Source organism: Cavia porcellus, unplaced genomic scaffold, assembly GCF_034190915.1.
Source record: "Cavia porcellus strain 051 isolate PalLab524CR breed Dunkin Hartley unplaced genomic scaffold, mCavPor4.1 scaffold_5, whole genome shotgun sequence".
In the NCBI taxonomy this organism is placed as follows: domain Eukaryota; kingdom Metazoa; phylum Chordata; class Mammalia; order Rodentia; family Caviidae; genus Cavia; species Cavia porcellus.
In genome coordinates this window covers 63,397,201-63,421,133 of record NW_026947488.1, presented here as the reverse complement: position 1 = coordinate 63,421,133, position 23,933 = coordinate 63,397,201, and the positions used below count along the sequence as shown (strand labels likewise).

The window sequence follows — 23,933 nt, the reverse complement described above, 5'->3', positions numbered from 1 at the left end:
AGTCAGAGAAATTTTGAAAACACAAAAACTATTTAGAGGACTTGGATTATTTGATTTTAAGGTGATTACTGTACAACTAGTAACCAAGCAGACTAGAACACTGAAAGAAACTCACACTTGTATGGTCAAAGCAATTCCATGAAGTAAAGATAAGTCTTTTCAACAACTGGTAGGTACTCACACAGCTAAAAATACTATGCGGGGAAATGACCTTGATCCCTAACTCATATTCCATACAAAAAGAAACTTGCAACAAACTGGATGTACTGAAACCACAGACTGCATAGCAACCGAGAGGAATGAAACTACTGACATGTGCAACAGATTGGATGACTGTCCAGGGGCATTACAAATTCCAAGGGAATTATGCTGAGTTAAAACGACCAATCTCAAGAGCACGTGGGGCCCAGGAAAAGAGAACCCAGCCCACTTTTCCCATGCGTCAGCAGAGGCCATGCTGGGTCTGAAAGGAACACATTAAGAAGCTAGTTCCATCTCCCAGTAAGCCGTGCAGACCAGGTGGGGCCCCAGAGGAGAGAAGTCAGATCACTTTTCCCATGAGCCATACTGTCCATGCGGGAGCCAGGAAGAGAGAAGTCAGTCGCTTTTCCCCTGAGCCAACCTGTGTACAGGCTGAGAATCAAGACCCCACCACCACCATCGCCAAGCAATGGGCTGGTTCAGAGGACAGGTTGAGTGGATAGTGACTGAGGTACAAAACAGCTAAATGCTTCTATTGTTTGATTAACTTTGCAGGACTGAGCATCTATTGCAAAGATGACAATATGCAATATAGCAACTATGGGGGATCTTCTTCTGTCTTGTTTTTGAAATCTAATATTGTTTTGTTTTATCCAGTGCTCTATTTTGATTGGTTTTACTTGTTTCGTTTTATTTGACTTTACTATGTTTGAGGGAATGGGCAACTATTGTGAATATAACAAGACATATTGTGTTAGCCATTGTTGATGACCTATTGCCCTATTTTGAAGTTCCGTACCACTTTCATTGCTTTGCTTTGATTGGCTTTATTCTGGCACTGGGATCGAACTCAGGACCTTGCACTGCAGGACTCAGGACTCAGGGATCAAACTCAGGACTTGCCAAGCAGGTACTTGTGCAGCTGAGCTAAACTGCCAGCAATTGGCTTTATTCTCTTTTATATTGTTGGATTTTATTCTCCTTAAATAAAAAAAAGACCAATCTCAAAGGTTACATTGTATATATCATTACATACATCCTTAATGTAACATTGTTAAATGACAATTTTTTTAATTTTTAAAATTGATTTTAAAGAAGATAAAACAGAATAAAACCAATCAAAACAAACCAGTATAAAAGGTGCAGGCCTAAATATATTACAAAATCAACAATGATTGCCATAATGCCTTTTGATGTCTTCAAAATAGCTGCGGATAACTTCAGACACAGTAAAAATCAAACAGAACAGAATAGAATAGAAACAATAAAAATAAAACAATGAATGCAATAAAAGAATTCCAGACAATCCAATAGTAAATCCAAAATTGCTACCAAATAAAACCCAACCCAACGAAACCATGGAAGCAATATAGGACTTCCAAAACAAGATCATAGGGAGTCAACAGTGGCTGCCACCCTCAGAAGGAGATGCCCCCTAGATGCCTCACTGAGTACCATTATCTTCTGAACCCGTGATCAGACCACTGGCCCTCGACCTGTAATGTTAGTGAAACACTAAAACACCACAGGCATCCAGTTGCATTTCACCTCCATAGCTATTATTACGTGTGTTTCTCTGGGTAAGCCGGTCACTTATGGGGAGGCTGTGGGATGATACTTCTTGTTTGCCAGCCTGTGTGCTGGAAGGGGCTGGGGTCTGGCTGTTCCAGTCCGGCAGAGGTCCCTGCTTGATGCTGGTTCCCAGCCTGGGTCTGCTCGCTGATCTGTCCTTTGTTCTTTCTATCTCTGATCCAAGAATTGCACTGACTCACAGGAAGAGACTAGGGTCTGGCTGTTCTAGTCTGGCGGGGGTCTGGGTGTGGCGCTGGTTCCCAGACTGGGCTTGCTTGCTGATTAAATGCAAAGTTTTACTAATGACATGATACATGTGGGGATACTTATCAAGGGCAGTGCAAGGGATCTCTGTATTCAGAATGATGACCATGGTTGTGGACAAGACCAACCTGTACAGGTGTTAAATTTTATAGGACTTACTGGATACATACACACAAATTAGTGCAATTAAAACTGGAGAAATCTGACTCAGAGGAGAAGACTCTATCAATGCCAATATCCTGGTGGTAATAATGTAGTTTTACTAAATATTACCACTGAAAGAATTGGAGCAGAATGTAGGAAGGATTTCTCTGTGCTGTTTCTTTCAACTATGTTAACTGTTACAATTATCTCAATAAACAGTGTCAGTTAGAAAATGAATATGAGCCAAGCATGGTGGTGCGCATCTGTAGTCCTAGCTATTCAGGTGGCTGAGGCAGGAGGATTACTTGAGCCTATGACTTGGAGACCACCCTATCAAAAGGAAGAGAGACAGAGAGGAGAGAGAGAGAGAGAGAGAGAGAGAGAGAGAGAGAGAGAGAGAGAGAGACAGAGAGAGAGACAGAGAGACAGAGACAGAGAGAGAGACAGAGAGACAGAGAGAGACAGAGAGAGAATTTGACATGGATCTTAATCCTGAAAGTAAAGTTAATTTTGTAATAATTCCATTTATCATAATTTTTCTTATGATTCCTATAATCCCTAGAGAAAAAAAATGGCATAGCTTCCTGATGCAGAGGTAGGTAAAGATTTCTTGGTATAAACAACATAATGAATGTACAGGAAAATTGATAAGTTATACTTCATAAAAAATTTAACACTTCTGGTCATTAAAGTCACTTTGATGACACTGAGCTGTCAGATGTGGGCAGATGAGAAGGCCTGTGTGTCTGACCTTATCTGTAAATATCCAGAAATTAAGGTCTAATGTACCCTGACTGAGGAAAATTAATCAACGGAATGCAAGGGGTGGGGTGGCCATTGCACCCAGCTAGGGAACTGCTACCCAGCAAAATTCCATACTTGAAAAACGACAAACCCTAGCCTTCCTGTCAAGAAACTCTGAAAGACTCAGAAAGATTACTCCTGAAACGTGGGAGTCATATGCCCATTTTGGAGATGAGGAAACTGAGGAACCCGCCATTGGTCACACAGGTTAGGTAGGTTCAGGATCTAGCTCAGGCAGTCTGGCTGCAACATGATGGATCTACTGCTTCTAGCACCTCCACAGAGCAAGGCGCAGGAGGTTGTGGAAAGAAGAAAACATTGTTTCTGGAAGCAGAGAGGAGGCAGGTTAGACAAAAATGTATTTATACGTTTTTATCCTCTGGGATGAAAAACTGGAAGTTATCTGGAGAAATGCATAGCCTGCTTTGGTTCATGGTTTGCTCTATAAGTGAGTAGACTTGTTTTACAGTCGTATCAGTTCTAAAATGTTTGATCAAGAACATTCTCCTGTTGTCTAATTCAGGTCTCAGAAGGGATTCTTTTGAGTAAAGTACCACCTTGTGGCAAAACATATGACTTGCAGGAGAAAGATTTAAAAAAAAAAAAAAATCTTTCAGCCTCTATACATTGCCCAGAACTGCTAACATTAGAAATTTTTGCATCAAAACAAGCAAACCAAATAAACAAAAATGCACATCCCTCAGAGCATGTCTAATTTTAAAAAGACACTTAGTTTTTGGACAAAGCAATCAAACCACTGACCCATGTCATTATATATGTGAAAGAAAGACGTATCATTAAGATTGTGAAAAAGGTGACTTTTCAAAGGTGACTCACCTGGAAGAACACTGACAAGAGTTCACATTTTTATATTGTCCAAACTGTGGACCTTGGGAAGTGAAGAGATTACTATTAATAACTAGGTGGGGCAACAGGTGTGTAGGGGGAGCTGCTCAGGGCTGGGTGGGGAGGAGGCATGCTGAAGTTTAGCCTGGCAAAGATGTGAATATACTTTGTAGTAGAGATTGTGTGGTAAGAAATCTAACCCTTTCAGAAGATATAAAATATCTCTTGTCTTTCTTTATGCTGGCAGGAAGAGTTTGGTATCTGATTTGAATTTTATTTCATGAACCTAGTTCAAAAGGAGATTCCAAACAGTTCGAGAGCTTGAGTATCCACTATTTTGGAGAGATGAATGTGGTATGCATCTGGCCAACTCAGTTTGTAATGCTGTATTTTGAGTGGCCATGGGAAATATTGTCCTCAAACAGAGTACTGTCACGGGAAAGAGTGCAAGAGAAAAAAGTAGCAGAAGTGAGAAAAATCAGGTGCTTAACAGGATCTGGTGAGGTGGGTGCTCAGTCCTGTGTTGCATTCCACTGCGCTTAGAGAGGGCAGCGCCACCGCAGACCAGAGCTGCCACCTAAGCTCGCTGGTGGATGCCTCAGCATCATGCTCTGTCCATGGCTTCCAGTTCCTCTCTTCACATTTACTCCTCAACAGAGGATTTCCTGACTTCTTTCCCCCACTGTGTCAATGAACTGAACCGCCCTGAGCACAATCATGTGCTGCCGGGAGATGAAGCGTTATGCAAATGTCAGTTCCATAGATCTGACTGATGTTGTTCAGTTCAGCTCTATCCTTGCTCATTTTCTGCCTGCTGGATCTGTCAGTTACTCTAACAGTGGCTGTTGAAATCTTCAGTTATAATGATTTTATTTGTGTGTGTGTAAAACTCTAATGATTTTCACCTGACATATTTTGATGCTTTGTTGTTAAGAGCAAACACATTACATATTGCTGTTGTCCTAGAGAACTGGCTTCTTTATATAATGCCACTTTATTTCTGACAAATTTCCTCCTGCAGTTGCTTTTTCTGAGTTAAAATAGCTACTTTTCCTTTCTTCTGTCTGGTGTTAACATGGCATAGCTCTCTCTATTCCTTTGCCTCTAATTTGCATCTATTTTAAAGTTTTATTTATTTATTTATAGACAGGGTCTTGCTATGTAGTTCAGGTTGGCCTTGAACTATGTATCCCAGCTTGGCCCTGAACTCATGGTGATCCTCCTGCCTCAGCTTCCTGAGTGCTGGGATTACAGGTATGTTCCACCATGCTCAACAAAAATGATTTATTACAGATAACACAAATTAGGCCTCATTTTTAAAATTCATACTAACAGTTTATCCTTTAATTGGTATGTTATATTTAAAGCGATTATAGATACACTCAGGTTAATGTTGGCTATGATTATGAACTGTATTGCATTTGTATTTGTTTCACTTGACTTTCATACTTAATTTTGAATTCATGATTTTGTAGGCTTTTAATCTTTCTCGGAGGTACTGGGGATTGAACCCAGAATCTTCACATTAAACTACACTCCCAGCCCTTTTTAAAAATTTTTAAATTTTGAGACTGGATCTTACTAAATCACTAACTTGTCCAGGCTCCAATTTAGGACGCTCCTGACTCAGCCTCAGGAGAGTTGGGATTAGTAGGCATGCACCAGCACGTCCAGTTTGTAGTTCTTGTTTTAAGCAAACCTTCAAAACCTATCTCCTGCTTGCACGCATCATGAAGTCTGTAGTAATGAAAGAAAATCTGTACATCAGCTCTGACGGGCAGGGTCGGAAGGATGCAGGATTCCGGAACTCACATGTCAGCATATACAAGGACAAAGTTTTTGATTCAAGGTCCAGACACTGACTTATGCTCCAGCCAATCAGAGCTTTCCCGCAGCCGAATCCTGCCGGCAGGGGGCGGGACCATTGGCTCCGAGCCTCCGCTAGAGGACAAGCCGGCTCCCCGAGTGGGCGTGGCCTCCGTGTCTACTGACTTTCCCGGCCCCTGGGCGGGGCGCCGCGTTGTCAAGGCGACCGTGGCCTGGGGTGCCGCATAGTCAGTTGGAGACCCCGCGCGCCGAGCCCTGTGGACCTGCTCGGAGTCCTTCGCAGTGGCTGTTTCCCCGTAGGACCTGGAAAAGGTACGGACGGCCGGGTCCTCTGTCGTTCCGTGTGTCCGAATGTCCTCGCAGGCGCTGTAATGGGTGCAGGCGGCTCCGCGCCAGTCCAGCCTGCGCGCGTCCCCGGCCCGGCCAGGCCCGGCCCGACCCGCGGGGGCAGCGGCTTCGGGACCCCGAGAGTATTTGTTTCACGTCGGTGCAGATTTCTGGCCTCTGAGACCGTAAAGTAGGGCGGTGGGAGGCTGCGTCCCGGAAAGGCAGAGCCCACGCTGATGGGAGCGCTTCTTTCTAGAGCCATGGGCAGCAAGAAGAAGGAGATCGCCTTGCAGGTGAGCCCAGGGGGCGCTAGCTTCCAGCCCCGGGCCGGGGGGAGGCGGCCCTCTAAATGTGACGTTCTGTTAGCAGTATGTGCCAGGATTCTTAAAGTCTTCTGTCTTAAAGTTAAAAAAATTACTTTAGACTATACTGATGACAAATGTGTGTGTGTGTGTGTGTGTGTGTGTGTGTGTGTGTGTGTGTGTGTGTGTTTGAGACAGGGTTTCACTATGCAGTTCAGGCTGGCCTTGAACTCACTGGTCGCCCAGGCTGGTCTCGAATTTGCACAGAACCTCCTGCCTCAGCCTTCAGAATACTGGGATTACAGGCTTGCACTACCACGCCCTGTCAGAAGTTTTTCCCGCTTAAACAACCGTAAGACCCAAGTATGGATTAAAACTACAAAATCAATAAAAGATGAACCATCATAATACCATGTGATTGTTACACTTTGAAACACAGTTGCAGCTTGCTTAGAGACTCTGAAACAAATTCTTTTGCGTTGGGACATTATCTGCAGCACTGCTCCGTGTAGACCCTGTTTTCCCACTTCTCTTTACACATCCACTTACTAGCAGAGTGTTTTGGGATATATTAGGTGGTGAGTGTTCGTTATATAAGAGTGCTTTATTTCATTTGCATCCAGGGCAGTGAATCTGTAAGCCACTGTCTGTTTTCCTTTTTTTCTGGGATCTGGACAATAAGTGCTTGCTGATGGTAAAGTCGTGATAAAAACAACAACAACAAAGCAGGCATGGGCTCTGGAATTGGGAAAGTGATTTTTTTTTATGAGATCATTTGCTGTGGAAAGAGGATGACTGGCATCACCTCCTTGCTTACATAGAGACATCTGCAGAACTGTCACCTCTCTATAAAGTAAATCTTTTGAAGGCAGTGCTTAGGTTCTTGCCAAACTAGGAATGCTGTCCTCTCTGGGCAAGTTTATTTGCGGTTCCTTCTGTGACTGAGGCAGAAATGGAGCGGCATCCAGGGATAATCTGATCAGAAGATGCCTCACATTCTCACTCATTCCCTACCAAATGTGAAAAAAAGTGAAGAGCAAATATTTCCCATACTTTTCTGCCCCTCCTCTGCTTCTAGGGGTGAGATTCTTCAACTGCAAAGAGTGCTGCCCAGATTGGTGTGGGTCACTCCATGGCAGGGGTGGGCCACAGAGAGTTGCTAGTGACGAAAGCTGAGCCTCTGGGTTGAATGTGAACTCTTCTGATCCCCCTACCATTTGCCTCAGGACTGTAGTTTTGGGTCCAAAATCGAGAATAACGTTAGTCCAACGCGCTTATATCATTTATGGTATCAAGAGGACTTCTCGTGTGTGTGTGTGTGTGTGTGTGTGTGTGTGTGTGTAGCCCCGCTGATTGAACCCAGGGCACTGTACCCTTGAGATATGATCCCATGCTCCAGAACTTTTGTTTTTATATTTAAAATTTAAAACACAGGCTCACTGAGTTGTCCAGGACTGCCTCAAATATTCCATGGTCTTCCTTCAGTCTCTTGAGTAGCTAGAATTACAGGCTTGTGCTAGCATGCCTAGCTGTTATTTTGATTTTTAAAAAATAGAAACCAAAAAAAAGTGAAGGATATACTTCTTTAAAAAGAGGACTTTTAGGGCCTTGGGGGTTAGCTCAGCGGCATAAGCACCTACCTTGCAAGCAGGCAGTTGTGAGTTTGATCCCTGGTACCGATAAAAAGTTAAAAAAAAAAAGAGCAAACAAAAAGAGGACTTTTAATAGAAGATCTGCAGGTATTATATGCTACCTGCCATTACTGTAGATAATATGTCTAATTTTTTTACAGGGACACAAACTTTAGCATAATTGTATTCATAAGAAGTTATCATTTTCAGGGTCTTCTGAGGTATTTAGTTGCAGAGTAGCTCCCCATGAAAATTTATTATTACAAAGGGAAAGAAAATACTTTTTTAGTAGAGGAGCCTGACAGACCATCCTGATACAGTGGTAGAAACATCAAAAATAGGCAGGTGGAAATTGGGTATCACCTGACTGGATGAAATGAGAACTTGCTCAGCTTCTCTAACACTTCAACCAAGATGCACCATATGAAGTCAGTTAGCAGGAAACAGACACAGTCCACTGAGGGACAGTCTACAGTGCATAATTGCAGATAGTTTTCAAGAGTGTTGAGGTAAAGAAAATGAAAGAAAGACTGAAGAATCACTCCAGACTAATTCTAGAGAGGTTTGACCAATACGTCTAGCACATGATTTTGCTTAGCTCCTTTGCCATTGAAGACGTTATTGAAACGACACGTAAAGCTTGAATGGTACCTCAGGATTAAATGGTAATATCCATGGCCTCCATTTTAATAATTGTATTGTGATTATGTAGGATGATTCATTCAGGGTGGGCAGGATATCAAGTGACAATGTACTTTCAAATAACTCAGATGGTACATTTAGGGGGATATCGCATGAAAATTTACTTTCAAATAACTCAGAAATACTGCCAAATGTTTTTTATGCTGTACTTGGAATTTAAAATCCAAACACTTCTTTAAATTGTACTTAAAATGCAAAGTTTCAAAGTAAAAATATGTTTTGTATGTAGTATACAGACATGTATACTATTAACAAGGATGGATAAGGCATTTCTCCTTGCCTTTCATGTTTAACACAGAACCGAATTATTTGTAGACAAGAGAAAAATGAATAGTAGTAGATTCAACTTTTAATTACATTTGATATTGAATGGAAACACAAACTGCAAAAGAAAACCTAAAGGGTGATACTGATTGTATATATTTTAAAGACAGCAATTTTGTATATTGTTTCTGGACAAAGAGCATCTAACATTATTTTTTAAATGCCTGAGAATCATTAAATGCCAATTACAAATCATTTTTTGGGCCAATGGTTTTTCCTTGGGAGGAAGAGAGGGAAGTAGAAAAGAAGACTGGGGAGAGGTGAGGTCAACTTAAAGTGTGTTTGCAAATATCTCAGAGAAAAAGAGAGGAATCTAGAGGAAATGCACTGCCTCAGTTTCCCACTTGTGCACTCATTAATACAGCCATTTATCCTCTTCGGCTCTAGGTCAACATCAGCACTCAGGAGCTTTGGGAAGAAATGCTCGGTACCAAAGGACTAACTGGTAATTTAAAATGAAATATTCTTTAGATACATTCTTTTCAAAGTTGTTTTATGATGTGATGAACACAAAGAGAAAGGCTTCGGCGAGCACCGTTTCCTGTAACTGGGAGCCTCATGAAATGAACCAGGTGACTTCTTTGTGTGTGTAGTAGTTTCCCCTCATCTGAGATTGCACTTCGCAGTTTCAGTTACCTGCTGTCAACCACAGTCCAAAAATATTAAGTTAGACAATTCTAGAGCTACATAAACCATAAGTTTTAAATCGCATGCCATTCTGAATAGCATGGTGAAATTTCATGAAGTCCATCTGGGACACGCATCATCCTTTGGTCCAGTGTGGCCATGCTTCCCATTAGTCACTCAGTAGTTATCAGATGAACTGTCTTGGTATGGACGTGCTCTATGAGGTTTGGTAGTATCCACAGTTTCAGACATCCACTGGGAGTGGTGGAACGTATCCTCTTGGGATACGGGGGGAATATCATATATTTATATCTGGCTTGAACATCATAAATTCAGTTCAGGAAATGAGTCAGTACTGTTAGATACCAGAGTTCGCTTGTTTTAGAGCTGATTGCCATACTCAGGATAGTTTTGTGGTCAGCCATAGAAACTTGTGATACAAAAAAAAAGGAGAATGTACTAGAAGGAAAATGGGGGTCTCCTCAAATTCACAGGATAGAGAACCAAGCTCCACAACTAGGAGGGAAACCCAATAGACGCTGTCCACAGCTTCCTCATCCCTTTCCTCTTTGTATGAGTTATATATTGCTGCATAACTGTGTATCCTAAAACTAATGGCTCCAAACAACAAACACGTAGTATCCCACAGTGGGTGAGGAATCCAGATGTAGCTTAGCTGGGTGACCACTGGGGCTCACGAGGGTGCAGGAAAGATGTCAGATGGAGGATTTCAAGGCTCCATTTGGGGGTAGGTTTGCTTCCTAAACTCATCTAGTGGCTGTTAGCCGACCTTAGAAGATCGATTTCCAGGTGTACTCATGTGGGTGTCTGAGGATTTAAGTTCTCACTGATTGTTGGTTGTTGATTTCTCTCCATTCCTCTTTTTTTTTTTAATCTTTTCAGACAGGGTCTCTCTATGCAGTTCAGGCTGGCCTCAAGCTCACTTTGTAGCCCAGGCTAGTCTCGAACTTGCAACGATCCTCCTGCCTCAGCCTCTCAAGTGCTGGGATTACAGGTGTGAGCCACCACACCCGGCTCCCATTCCTCTTTCATTGCAGCTACTGGTAACTGGTAACTGGTGGTAACTGGCTTGCTCTAGAGCAGGACTCAGAGTACATCAGATGAAAAAAGCCTTGTTGATCTAATCTCAAAGGCATTCCCTCCCTCTCCCATGTTTTTCGGGGTAGAGTCTCACTCTGTAGTCCAGCCTTGAGCTCACTGTGTAGTACAGATTGGCCCCAAATCATTCTCCTCCCAGCCCAGCCTGCCAAGAGCTGGAATTATCATTCCCTGCCACCATTCCTGGCTCTTTTCCCCTTTTTAACTGGGGATTGAACCCAGAAGCTTATGTATGTGAGGCAAGTGCTCTGTCACTGAGCTACATCCCAGCCTTTTAAAAACTTTTGAGACTTGCTCAGTTGCCCAGGCTGGCCTTGAACTTGTCATCCTCCTCCCTCAGCCTCCAGAATAAGTGGGATTATGGATGTGGGCCACTGTGACCAGCTTTTCCTAGATAACTGTCTGCTCATTTCTTCTCCCTATAAATAAGACTGTTCATATTGCTCCTATCCATTGGGGTCTCTAGTTCTCACCAAATGACTCTTCAGCATATAAGAGCTCTCCCTGTCTTGTGAATCCATCTGTCTTTCCAGCCCTTCCTACTGTTTCCTGAGGCATGTCCTGAGCTCTGACATCTCCCCTGAACATACAGTTTTCCCACTTCTTTGTATTATTGGTGGGTGCTGTGAACAGCACAGTCCATCACAACCCACAGATACCTTTCTCACTCCCAGGACCAGCTGTCCAGTAGCCTCCCTGCTTGACACCTTTCCCGAACTTCCGTGCGGTTCATTCTGCCTAGGGGCCCCTAGGGCTCTGTCAACCCCCATCCCTTGCACACCGTTTGGTGTGGCCCCTGTCAGTGTGGGTTCTGTCTTGCTCTGTTCTGGCCACTAATGCAACAGTTAGCTTTTTCATCTTGATCCTGTAGCAGACTCTCCCATGCCTGTGCTAAATCAGTGCTGGTCATATTGATCCTGTCCTGTGGGATGAGTATTGCCACACTCCCCTGCTTGAAGGATTGCAAACCCTTTTTAACTGTGTCCCCGTGACTTATCTGGACAACTAGAACACAATGCTGGGATAAGACAAACCATTACTTCTATTTCTTTAACAACAATGATGTTTTGAGAATCTGCCATGTTCCAGGCCACCCTTTTGAGCGCTGTGTGACAGTGGCTAACATCTCCTGTGCGTGGAGTCTGCTGAGCCTGCTCAGCATGGTTCTTGGACCTTTGCCGACCGAAGGAAGAAGGGCTCTTTTCAGCCCTTTTCACTAGGCAGGCTAGAGAAACACACTACCCACACTCACACCACGCACACACATGCACAGGATATATTGCCTCCCTCTTTCTAGAGCCGACACAAACTTGCTTCCAAAGCCAACCATTATCTGAGAACTCTTGCCATCTTCCGGCTCATTTTCATCTGCCTTCTAACATGCAAGTCTAAACAGGTTTGTACACACAAGTGCATATGTGGGTGCACACACACACACACACACACACACACACGTTCTTCATCTCTGCCATTCCTTCCAGGTGTCTTCTCTGTTCTGCTTCCTGTCTTTCAGAGTCAATCCCCTACTCCTTCCATAACCTTATGAAATGTACCTTCATCCCCCAGCCGAGGAGAACAAAAGGGTATGAGAAGCTGGTAGGAATGATAGGTGAACAACCAACACAAATACTGCAGAGGGATTTTAATGTATTTCTGCCTGACCCCTGCCCCCTTTTTTTAATCTTTGGGGCATGCATCTGCCTTTCTCCCTGGACATGTTTACAGGGTCTTAAGTCTTCCGAGATGCTTTCTTGGCTTGATCCCAAAACCCTTTTTGGTCTCCATCTGCATGACTATAGAGTGTTGAAATCCAAATTATCTGTCAGCTGTGAAAGTCCTGTTTCCAGAAAAGCTTTAACCTCTCCCTGGACAAAAAGGAAGTCCAAATTCTTCTCCTGCTCTCAGTCTCCTTTTGGGCATCTGGTTGCCTTTTATCATTGATTTTTTTGATTGGTATCCGAAACCCAGCTCATCTAGAATTGAGTTTATATCAGCCATCTCCATCCAGCTCACCCATTCTTTTGCTAGGCTCAGGGCGGGATTCTTTTCATGCACACTTGATTTCCATCCTGTGTTTCTACTTCCTTTTGAAGGTGTATATTCCTTCCTCCTTTCCTTTCTATCCTCACTGCCACCACTATCTGTCTTCTTCACTTCCCATAGCCAGCCTGGTCTCACTGACTGCAGAACTATGCTATCTGGCTGGACCAATCAATAATACTCCTGAGCTGGTGACTCTTGCTTCTTTCCAGGAGCAGGTGGAAAGAGAATGGGCTATGGGATCAGACAGACTTGGCTCAAAAACTTGGTTTTGCTGTACTGTGGTTTGAATTTGTCCCCTCCAAATGTTGAAAGCTAGAGGCCACTGTGATGGTATTATCTTCCTGTGACTATGCTACTCTGGCTGTTGAATAGAAATGCCACCTGTGTGGGCCAGACATAAACCCATGAATGGAAGGCCTTGTAGCAAACATCCCTTCTGTAAAGTATGGCCACCAATGAGTCACAATCTAGCACTGGCTGCTGCTTCATGATGGGCCAGGCAGGTCCTGTGTCTGGTGACAGATACACTGGCCTTCACAGCTTCCCCAGACTTCATGTTGCTAGATGAACCATCTTAAGGAAATGATCTTCTGTTGCACTTATTTCACTATATTTAGAATTCAGTACACTGAGTCCATAAGAAAATAAGAGAAGGCTGTGCTTCTGTGCTGCTTCATAATCAGATGACAAATCCCTTTCTCTAGTGAGTACCCCTGTAAACAGATGTCTCCTTGGGGGGATAGAACATGCAGGAATAAACCCCGCTTCTTGGCTCCATGCAGTCGTTGATGTCTACCAAGGCTGGTGTGGGCCCTGCAAACCCGTGGTGAGCCTCTTCAAGAAGATGAGGATCGAGTTGGGCCTGGACCTGCTCCATTTCGCATTAGTAAGATTCTTGGCATCAGTAGTACAACCCTGCAAAATGAAATGGAGAAACAGTAAGGAATGGGAAGCATGAACTGGCTTTTTCAGATTACTGAGAGGCATCAGTTACTGGTATTGTCAGGATGCCTTACAGTTTCTCCAGACGTAAAGAGAAATCACCTCCCCAGAGTCCTGCTGGCTTGGGCAGTTTCCTCACCCTGTGTAAAGGGAAGGAGTACATGTCACTTCAGTGCGTATGCTCCACCTTGGCTCATGAACACTGTTGACTCAAGTATCACTTTTGGAGCACAAAGTTTCAAGCTTTCCATTCTTTGCTTTAGAAAGGGGCACTTCCAGCAAACATTACTTGGATTAATGTGTGTCAGAGGTACTGCTGATACACAGCGTGAGTGTGAGGTTCAAAGGTAATAAAGGCGAGAGGCAACTTCACACTAAGCTTCCAAGAAGCTAGACTTCAAGGACTTGCACCTCCTGCCGGGAGCATCAGCTCCGGCACCTCTCAGAGTGAGCTGCACACAGCTTGCTGGGGGCTGCAGTGTCTCTAACAGTGGGTTTATCAGACAGTGAAGGCATCAGCCAAGGACCGCTCATGTCTGTCACTGCCAGTCCTGGCTCCAGGAGGATTTAGCTGGTGGACTTCCCTCAGATGGGAGCAGTCACTGTGGGAGCTGGGGGAACTCTTGCTTCCTCATCCCTTGGCTTTTCAAGGTGCTAGGCTGCCGAGAGTTCTTCACTAATGTGTTGACAAGAGAGCTCTGATTAGAGATCAAGTGTAGAAGGAGGAGCAAGAATGGGGCTGGGGATTTAGCTCAGCGGCATAAGCGCCTGCCTTGGAAGCAGGCAGTCGTGGGTTCGATCCCCGGTACCGATAAAAAGGAAAAAGACCAAAAAAAAAAAAAAAAAAAAAAAAAAAGAATGTGAGCTGGACTTTTGGGGAGGTCGGAGCTCCTGTGGCCTCACATCTACTGTACCCAAGTGTCTGCTAACAACCTGCTTTCTTTAGGCAGAGGCAGACTGCCTTGATGTCCTTGAAAAATACCGGGGGAAGTGTGAGCCCACCTTTCTGTTTTACGCAGTAAGTACACTACAGTTGCGGTCCACAGAATATTTGAACCCAGGCAACTGGGTTGACCAACTGGTTGGTCAAAAGTGTATCATAATTGTTTACTTGGTATGCCACTTCCTTCTTCCTTTAGGGCAGTGACTGTGTCTTTTTAAGCTTTGTAATACCCTTTACCTTCGCCTAGTAAGTGCTTTGTAATACCCTTTACCTTCACCTAGAAAGTGCTCGGTAGATATTTGCTAATTGAATACACCATATATAAATCACTTACCACTTTTGTATACTGTTCTTTCTTCAACTGTCAGTTGCTCTGAAGGAAGCTTTGAAGGAAGGCGCACAGAGTAAAAAGCACAGATCAGAAGGACAGAGGGAAATTAGGTTTAGTAGGGGAAGAGTTTAAGATAGGGTCTTGCTATGTAGTTCAGGCTGGCCTGGAACTTGTGGTGATTCTCCTGCCTCAGCTTCCTGAATGCTAGGATGACAGGTGTGTACCACCACACTTGGATCAAGAGAAAATCACTGTAGAACTAAGAGCAGACTCAAGGGCATCCTGGTGGGACTCCCCAGAAGCTGGCAGCAGAGGTGAACAACCCACATGGGAAGTAGATGGCTCAGACTGTGGGCAGGGAGGGTGGGTGATGGCTTTGACCTTCAAGAGATTTTTAAACACTCTGGCCGTCTCTTAAGAGAGGTTAACTACATGAGGAGGGGGTCATGTGATTTGTAATTCATTTCAGGGAGGACAGTTGGTGGCAGTGGTTAGGGGAGCAAATGCCCCTCTGCTGGAGAAGACCATCCTTGACCACCTGGAGGCTGAAAAGAAGGTGCTGGCTGAAGGCAGGGAGCGACAAGTGGTGAGTGGAGGCCCTTTCTACGAGCCACACACACGTGTGCTTGTGGTGGGAAGCCAGAGGTCCCTCCCACACTGCCCCAGGCTAACCTGCAGTTGTCAGTGGAAAGCTTCATAAATATGCCATGCTGGGTCTGTTCCTCACAGAGGGTTCAAGAGAGTATCGGAGGCCCACTGTGATATGTCTATAATCTGCTGAAGTTTTTAAAAAGTTGTCCCTTTCATCTAGATCCTTTCCATTTTTCTTTCTCCCACCACTGCAACTCTTAACAAACAGTAGGAAAAAAAAAATACCTCAGAAAGGAAAATAAATTCACAGAACTGAGTAGAGGTGTGTTAGTCAGCTTTCTGTTATTGTAACAAAGTTTCTGAGATAATCAACCTAAAAGTGGAAAGGTTTACTTTGTTTCACAGTTTTGCAAGGTCATTTGGACCCACTGTTTCTGGGCCTGTGAAAGGCAGTGCTCAGCGAAGCAGGTGTGTGTGGTAGAGGAAGCCACTCACCTCATGGATGCAGAGAAGCAACCACAGAGAGAGAGAGAAAAAAAACCCCGTCTCAAAACCCTGTCAATGGTGCATTTCCAGTTGCCTAAAACCTCCCATTAAATCCTTCCTCTAATAGTTTCCACCACCTTCTGATAATGTCAAGCTGAGGCCCAAGCCCTATGGGCGCCTGGGGGACACTTACCCAAACTCTAGGCAGTGGGTAGGAGGATACCTCCTCTGTCCCAAGGGGAGGTCTTTCCTGGTGACCCACGCACTCAACAGTCCTGAAGGTTTCACTTGTGACCGCAGACAATTCGTTTCTCTAATTTAGAAATCAAACTCTGTCATTACCATGAGAAACAGAGTCAGTATGGCTCGTAATTTTGAGCAGGTGTTTCCATAATAACGTGCACATTCTTCACAAGTAATTGGCTGCCTCTGAAAACTGAGACACCGTAGATAGAAGGAAGTAATTCAAGATGCTTTGTTTATTTGCCAAACACACCGGAGCACTGTTCAGTGTTCAGATGTTCATATTTAATTCCAAACAGCAAAGCCCTTTTATTATAAGGTAGAGTATAACCAAATCATCTCCCCCTCCAAAATAAAATACTAGCCATTTTTCCTCAAGTAAGAAAACGTGCAAATGGTCACGTTTTCATGTGCCTCCTTTGGGGACCATGATCTAAACCTCTCTTCTCTGTACTATACAACCTATTGGTAAATATTTATTGCACTTTTTTAGTCTTCTTATCAACTATGTATTCTTTACTTTTCCTTAATTTCTACATACACACTTGTCCAAAGAGTAGAATGTTTGTCAGGCATGGTGGTACACCCGTGTAATTCCAGCAGTCTGGTATGCTAAAGCAGGAGGATCTCAAGTTCAAGCCCAGTGTGGCAATTTGGTGACTTGGTGAAACCTTGTATCAAACAAACAAACCAACAACAACAACAACAACAAAACAAACAAACAAACAAACAAAAGCCTGGGGATTTAACTTGGTGTGAAAGTGTTAAGTTCAAGTCCCAGTACTCTTACACCCCCTCCAACTACTAGAAAAGATCTTGTAAAGTGTGTAAGAGTTCGATAATCTTGACATTCTTTTACTATTGCTTTATATTTTAACCTTTTTGTTTTTGTTGTTTCTCAGTGTTGTGAAGGTCTTGGTGATAATTTAAACTGGCTAACTACAACTCTGGTCATGACTGGTTTGTTCTAGATTAAAGATGAGGCTCTTTCCAGTGAAGAGGAATGCTTTTCTCATGAAAAAGATGATGGCAAAGATGAAGATGTTGGTGAGTACAGAACCAACAAGCAGGGCCAGAAGGCAAGGCAGATTCCAATTTGATATGTGTTTTAAATTTGAGTAATCTGGTTATTGAGCAATCAGAACACTGTGCGGCATACCGACCAGCAGATGTTTTGCCTCCCATTGCCTGAGTTCAAACATTCCATGTTGAATCTCCCTTCTGCTCTTTAACAGCATCCTGGGTATATTTCATATCTTTCTGATGATGTTCAAGTATAATAAGAAGGACTCTCGTGGCAGTCACCCAGCATCAGGAAAGCTCCTGGAGTCATGACACTAGTAGTATAAAGCAATGGTCATATTTTCTTAATCCTTTTCTGAACTGGGAAGCTGAAGCTTCTTTTAATGTTTCTTTATAAAATACCAGACAGCCTCCTCCCTGCAGCCCCACACGCCACACAAAGCACTTCATACCCTACTCCTTCCCTTATTCTGGGTAGCAATTTGCTGGATTGACACCTGTGGGCACAGCAGCCCTACCTGCATTTTCCCCTGGCCACAGCAACCTGGCCTGGAACGTGAAGACAGCTGAGGTGGCCAGGCTGCTGCTGGGGAGTTATCTCGTGGTGGTAACCGGAACACCAGGGGAACCAGATTAGGTCATGAGCTAAGCTGATAAAGAGAAGGAAGTTTTAAAATTGTTATTGCATGCAGTAGAAAGGCAGTCTTCCTATATGGATAGGAAGCATTTGAGCTGGTCTAACACAGAAGGAGACAGTTTAGGTAAAGGAAACCCTTAAGTGTGAAAAGAAAACTAATTGCAGGAGCAATCTGGTTTCTGCAGAAAACATTTGTTGCTTCCTTTTTGTGTTATATCCTCTTTCTTCCAGCCTCCATTTTCTTCCCAAATTAAGTCTCTGTAATGTAGGAAACCACAGTTTTCTTCCAGGTCATGTTTTTTCAGATTTTCAGAGTGGAAAACCTTCCTTAACTGTACGCATTGTTTGATTTCATTGTGACACAATCAATATAAAGCTGAGAAGCAGAAAATTGGGAGAATGTTGATTCTGGACGCCACCGAGGCCCCAGAGTATATGTGGGAATGCAATGGAGAGGGGTTCCTATGACCAGATCCCCCTGCAGCTCCCTGCAGGCCTGACACAGCCTGGGGCTCAGCAGTGGGCTTGCTCCTGGGGCCCCGCCCTCATTGCTCAGCTGACTGGATGGTAGACGCTGACCCAAGGGCAGCTAATCCATTGACCAGCCAATGACCTATGACTGATGCTTCTGCTCAGCACAACAAGCTGGGGCTGGGTATGCAGCTCAGTGGTGCAGAACTTGCCTAGCATGCACCCGGGGTTTGCCCCCAGCACTACAAACCATAAACGGAAAATCCTAAAATCAAAACAAAATGAGTAGGTCCATTTGGCCTGCTCTCAGGGACAGGACTGCAGCTGCAGTATGGTAGTATGTACTGGAGCTGAAGAGTCAAGGAAAGACAAGAGGAAGCAGAAGCAAGGTAGATACTGTATTTGAAGCAGCTAGAGGCTGAGTCAGATGAGATGGGCGGGAAGGGAGGAGGGTGCCTGGGCTGCCTGTGCTGCTTCCACCTGCCATTCAGTGATTCTCACTTCTGAGCTTCTGTTCCCAGAACCTGTTAGCACCCTCCCTACCCCTGGGTTCTCTGAGCCTATTTCCTTGCCTCGAAGCTAGGCTGAGGCTGAGCACTGGGGCAGCCTTATATTTTCCTGGAGTTTAGGTCTGTAGGGGCACAGCCAAGAAGCCCGGGAGGGAACATGGAAGCCAAGGCTATCTCTGCCTCCAAGACCGCTGCCTGCCAGCACTTCCCTACTTATTTCAGTGTCATCGAAGACTTGTACCCTGGCCGTCATTAAACCAGATGCAGTGGTCCATGGGAAGACTGATGAGATTATTATGAAGGTAAGAGAGGGAACATTTACCTGTATGACTGTCCTCAGGTCCTTTCTGGTGGCTAAACAGAGGTGACGCATCAAGCAGCAGTGTCCGGCAGGCGGTGGGGACAGGAGAGAATGCATCTAAAGAGTTGTAACTCAGTTCTGATCAAGTAAATTAAAATGGTAAATCTGACTGTGGCAGATAATGTGAGGTTCCCCACGGCTTTTAAAAATTGTTTCCCCTTTTAGTTAAATGTAAATTTTGGCTTGATTTACACTTCTGAAATACTTACGTATACTCTACAGATCCAGGAAGCTGGGTTTGACATTGTAACACATGAAGAGAGAACTCTGACAGAGGCAGAAGTGCGACATTTTTACCAACACAGAGCTGGACAGGTCTGTCCCTCTGCTTCCGGACATTCAACACTCATTTCTTTCTGTCCTCCAACATCATACTCACAGACTGATAGGAGTTTGGGAAGAGCTATTTATTACAAAGAACAAGAATGTGGACAGCAAGTGGGTCATGAATTTGCTCTCAGAACTATAGTCTATATCAGGTAAAGTTTAGTGGTTTCCAGTAAAAGATTTTGATTTTAAGTAATGAAATAACAATTTATTATCCTGGGCATAGTGGCTATAATCCCAGCTAGTCAGGAGGCTGAAGCAGGAAGACTATAACATTGAGACTAGCCTGGGCAACTGAGTGAGATCCCCCTGTCTCAAATGAAAAATGGAAGAGGAGGGGTGCACTGAAGATGTAGATCAGTAATCAAGCATTTGTCTGGCCTGTGTGAAGCCTTTGGTTCAATCCCCAGCACGCACCCCCACTAAGTCTCGACTGTATCCCACTTTTGGCTACCCCATGTCCATACATGATTTCCACATATATGGCCTTTTCAGTACTTCTGTATACTTGCTTATAATTAACTTACATTCAATCCCAACTGAGTCCACTTAAAGCCCCACCTTTCTGGGTTCTCATGGTGTGCTTGGTCACCACCAGCCCTGCCTGGGACAGACCACAGCAGGCAGATGGTCAGGTGGCGGCAGAGTCCTGTGGCATGCTGGCTGGTGGCAAGGCTGCTTACTAGCTTCTTCCCCTTCTGTGGGTAAGATGGCTTCCCTGACCCTCTTCAGGCCTCACCAGCTCCTACCTTGAGTCACCCTTTTCCTTCCCCGTGACTAGGAGGGCTTTGGAAAGCTGGTCCATCACATGTGCAGTGGGCCCAGCCATCTCCTGATCCTCACCAGAGCAGAAGACACTGAGGAAGTGATTACTGCCTGGCGAGACCTCATGGGACCCAGTGACCCCAATGTGGCCAGGAGAGAGCAGCCTGAAAGGTACTGTCACCAGTGGTGGTCCTTCCTTTCATCTGAAAACTTACACTCACTGGCACTGGACTGAGAGGTGTGGGTAACACAAAGGCTCTCTGATGGCCAGGAGATGTGGACATTCTCATGCTACAATCTGGTGCCCAGCCTGAGCATGCTGTTCACCATACTGCACTAGTTTGGTGTGGCCTGCTTCTTGGCCCTATGAGATACCCAGGTGTCATCAATGCCAAATCAGTGTGCTTTGGCCTTTGAACCTGTAAGACTCAGATGACAGGAAACTCAGAGGCCCAGAAACTGCAGCTATACCTTACAAGATGCCAAGAACGTTCATGTATTAAGCAGCTGGGCTAGAAAAAGAAGCTGGGACTAATCCTCAGCGAGCCCTTTATCAGCCTCTGTTCTCTCCTCTGTAAAACAGGGTATGAGCAGCCATCATAATAGGATAAAGGCAGTGAGAACAGTGCTGGACACTCAGAAGTCCTGACACATTGCTATTATCTTATGAGGTTACTGTGAGGATTAACACTGCTTAGTGCTGGCCCTTTATGTAGCACTGACAAAATGGCTGCTCCTGTGCTCACCCCTCTCCTCATGTGTGTTTAAGGCAGTCTCCCTTCTAGCTCCACAAAATGCAGTGAGAGCCTGTATGTAAAACACCTGGCCAGCAGTGCGCCTGATCACTGTCAGCTACTGCTATCATCTCTGCTGTTCTAGCTCTACAAAAAGAAAGCAGGTTCACAGAAATGCAGAGTGCTGATTGGTAGCTGACAGTCATGCTGTCAGAAAGCAAAACATTATTTTTCAAATGAAACAACTGTGTTTCTTTTCCATTTTGCCAATGTTCCCAGTCTTCGGGCTCAATATGGCACAGAAATGCCCTTTAATGCTGTCCATGGAAGCCAAGACAGAGAAGACGCCGACAGAGAGCTGGCACTGCTTTTTCCCAGCTTTAAGTTTTCAGATGAAGATACTGAAACCTCTCAGGGTAAGTTCTCAGAGGAATTTGTCACTATGTGCTTAAGTAGGTGTGCAGGTGACTGATAATTATTAGTTAGTAATTCAATCTAATAAAGTCCTGTTCTGAAATATGGGTCATCAAGTAACTTCAGTATCAATATTAAACTATTTTTTTGTTTTCATAGAGTAACAATATTGTTTCTTAATACCTCATTACATTTACTGATTATTTTGGAGTCACATTTTCATTGAAAAGACACTTTGTTTGCATTTTCATGTAGAAACTGCTGGGAAAATGTACGAAACTTTCTAAAGCCTACTTCAAAGCCGAGTGCCCTTTCATGTCTTCCATGCTCTACAGACCCCTGGTGGAGCCCCTACTGGGCTTGCAGAACAAGGGCTGCAAAGTAGATCCTGTTGGGGAGCCCACTGTGGCCCTCTGCTCCTCAGTCCACACTGGCATGGGTGATGAGAGCCCAGGATCTCCCCCTTCATGGGGAGCGTTCACAGCCTCTAGAGAGATGCACCAGACCCATTAGCACTTCCAAATCTGGGTGAGAACCCAAGGGATCCAGAGTACCTATGACAGTAAGAAGAGGAAGAACTGGGCTTCGCCTGTGCCATTCCTGCTGCTGAGTTACCTGAGGGGAGGCTGAAAGCCTGGGGTATGAGATGAACATCCGTGGAAAAACTAAAAGAGAGGTTTGGATCTTTGGGAGGAATGCCAGTGTGGATCTGAAATGGTAATAAACTTCATGTGGCTGGTTGGATCTTAACCAATGTCTGTGTAAATGTTTGCTATGCTCACAGTCTTAACAGCTGAAGACCAACCTTGTCAGAATTAAGTGGACAGAGGGCAAGATAAGGCAGGCAGGAGCTGGCTTGTACTGCCCCTTGCTGAACACTTGCTGTGGCCCAGGGAGGTAATTTTTCTCACTGCCAGCTAAGGAAGCAGCCTAGTGCACTAGAGCTTAGGAAGTCAGGAAATCCTAGCAAGTGTGGCTCAAGGAGACCTGAGTCCAGCCCAGTTCATGTCGTTCTTCAGTCATACACCTGCCAGGGTCAGCTGTCCTAGATCTAAACGCAGGGTACATTTCCCTTGTGCCCAGGGTCACAGGAGGCACACAGGTGTAACTTTGGGGTAAGTCCGGCAGCAGGATGAACTAGCTGGGAAGCATTAGGAGAATTGGGAGATCTAGAGCCTCTTTGGCCTCAGGTGGTAACAAAGAGGAAATAGTCTGAGTCCAGATGGCACCTCAGGAATAAGTGCCTATACGGCCTCCAGCAAGCACTGCAAGCACTGCTTTCAAGTGGCTTCACTGGGGTTTTGACCTTGTTTGGGGGAAAATGTACTCTCACTTACCTGGTGCTTTTCCTGCCAAGGAAAAGACCCTAAGGATGTGGGATTCAAGCTCCATAGACAAAGACAGTCCTGAGCAATCCTGGCACCACAGCTCAGCTAAATAGCTTCGGGAAAGTTACTTTCCACCACTCAGCTACATAGCTTTGGAGAAGTTACTTCCCTTTTGTGGGCTTCACTTTCTTCATCCGTGCAATGGAGATAATGGTGATAACCCTACACTAGTAAGTCCATAATAATCATCTTCCTCATAGATCTGTTGTGAAGACAAAAGGAGTCAGGGTGTAAAGCCCTTAACCTCCATTCTCTTGAGTCCTAGTCCCTAACGTACGCACGAGCTGTCCCCCCAGCTTGGGCCTCGGTGATAGAGTTGACTCTTCTTTCCCTGCTTCTTCGTGGATGGCGGGTGGGGCAGGAGGACTTGCCTCTGCTGTGTCTCCAAAGTCCTGCAGAACATCTGTCATCCCACAGGTGCTGAGGCTGAAGGAGCACCCCTGAGGACATGAAGTGAGATGCTGTGCTGTTCCTCTGAGCACATGACCCAGGCCAAGGCCACAAGGCCACAAGGCCATGCCATGAAATGTCTGAGCACTCATGACTGCATGGAAGGAACCTCACAACAGTAACTTTTTGTGCACCAGTGCTTTCTGGGTTTAGCTGTCTTTGGGGACAATGAAATAGCAGTACTTTCTTGCCTTATTAAACAGTATACAGAACAGAAAACTTTTTTTCCCTGGATTTTGCGCATTAGTTGCTATACTGTGCTGGGACATGGCATCATCTTCAGGGGATCCTGAGTCACACAGGGCACTGCCTCCTCAACAATAAACCTACTCTACTGATGAACAATTTTAGATGCTAACCTGATAGCTATGAACCTTTTAAAGAGTTCAGCAAGATGCGCTGTGACACTGCCAGCACACTGATGTGGGGGGCAGATATATAAACCAGCTTCCAGAACAGCCACCGAACCCTGCCAAATCTGATCTGCCCATCTGTGGCCCTCCACAAATCAGGACACACTGAAAAAGCAACATAAAGTTGTACATGGAACCAGGATTCATCTAATTTTCTTGATACTTCCTCCTC

General features: G+C 44.7%; 1 protein-coding gene across 11 annotated transcripts; it reads left to right on the top strand.

The window, feature by feature from the left end:
• Positions 1-5,803: 5,803 nt before the first annotated feature.
• Positions 5,804-23,567, top strand: Nme9 (NME/NM23 family member 9). 11 transcript variants are annotated; one of them, XM_023560079.2, is made up of 12 exons: positions 5,830-5,970; positions 6,242-6,278; positions 9,332-9,389; positions 13,516-13,619; positions 14,622-14,693; positions 15,419-15,535; positions 17,241-17,316; positions 19,132-19,211; positions 19,493-19,585; positions 20,379-20,533; positions 21,376-21,512; positions 23,316-23,567. In XM_023560079.2, the coding sequence occupies exons 2-12, from the start codon at positions 6,246-6,248 to the stop codon at positions 23,348-23,350; spliced, it is 960 nt and encodes a 319-aa protein (XP_023415847.1). In that variant the 5' UTR covers positions 5,830-5,970; positions 6,242-6,245; the 3' UTR covers positions 23,351-23,567. The 11 variants fall into 11 exon arrangements, 10 of the variants coding, with proteins under 10 accessions (XP_003476560.3, XP_013015168.1, XP_023415847.1 ...); XM_023560078.2 differs by having other exon boundaries at positions 13,438-13,619; XM_063249061.1 differs by lacking the exon at positions 23,316-23,567 and adding an exon at positions 21,766-22,260 and having other exon boundaries at positions 5,847-5,970; positions 6,152-6,278; positions 13,438-13,619.
• The last annotated feature ends 366 nt before the right edge of the window (positions 23,568-23,933 follow it).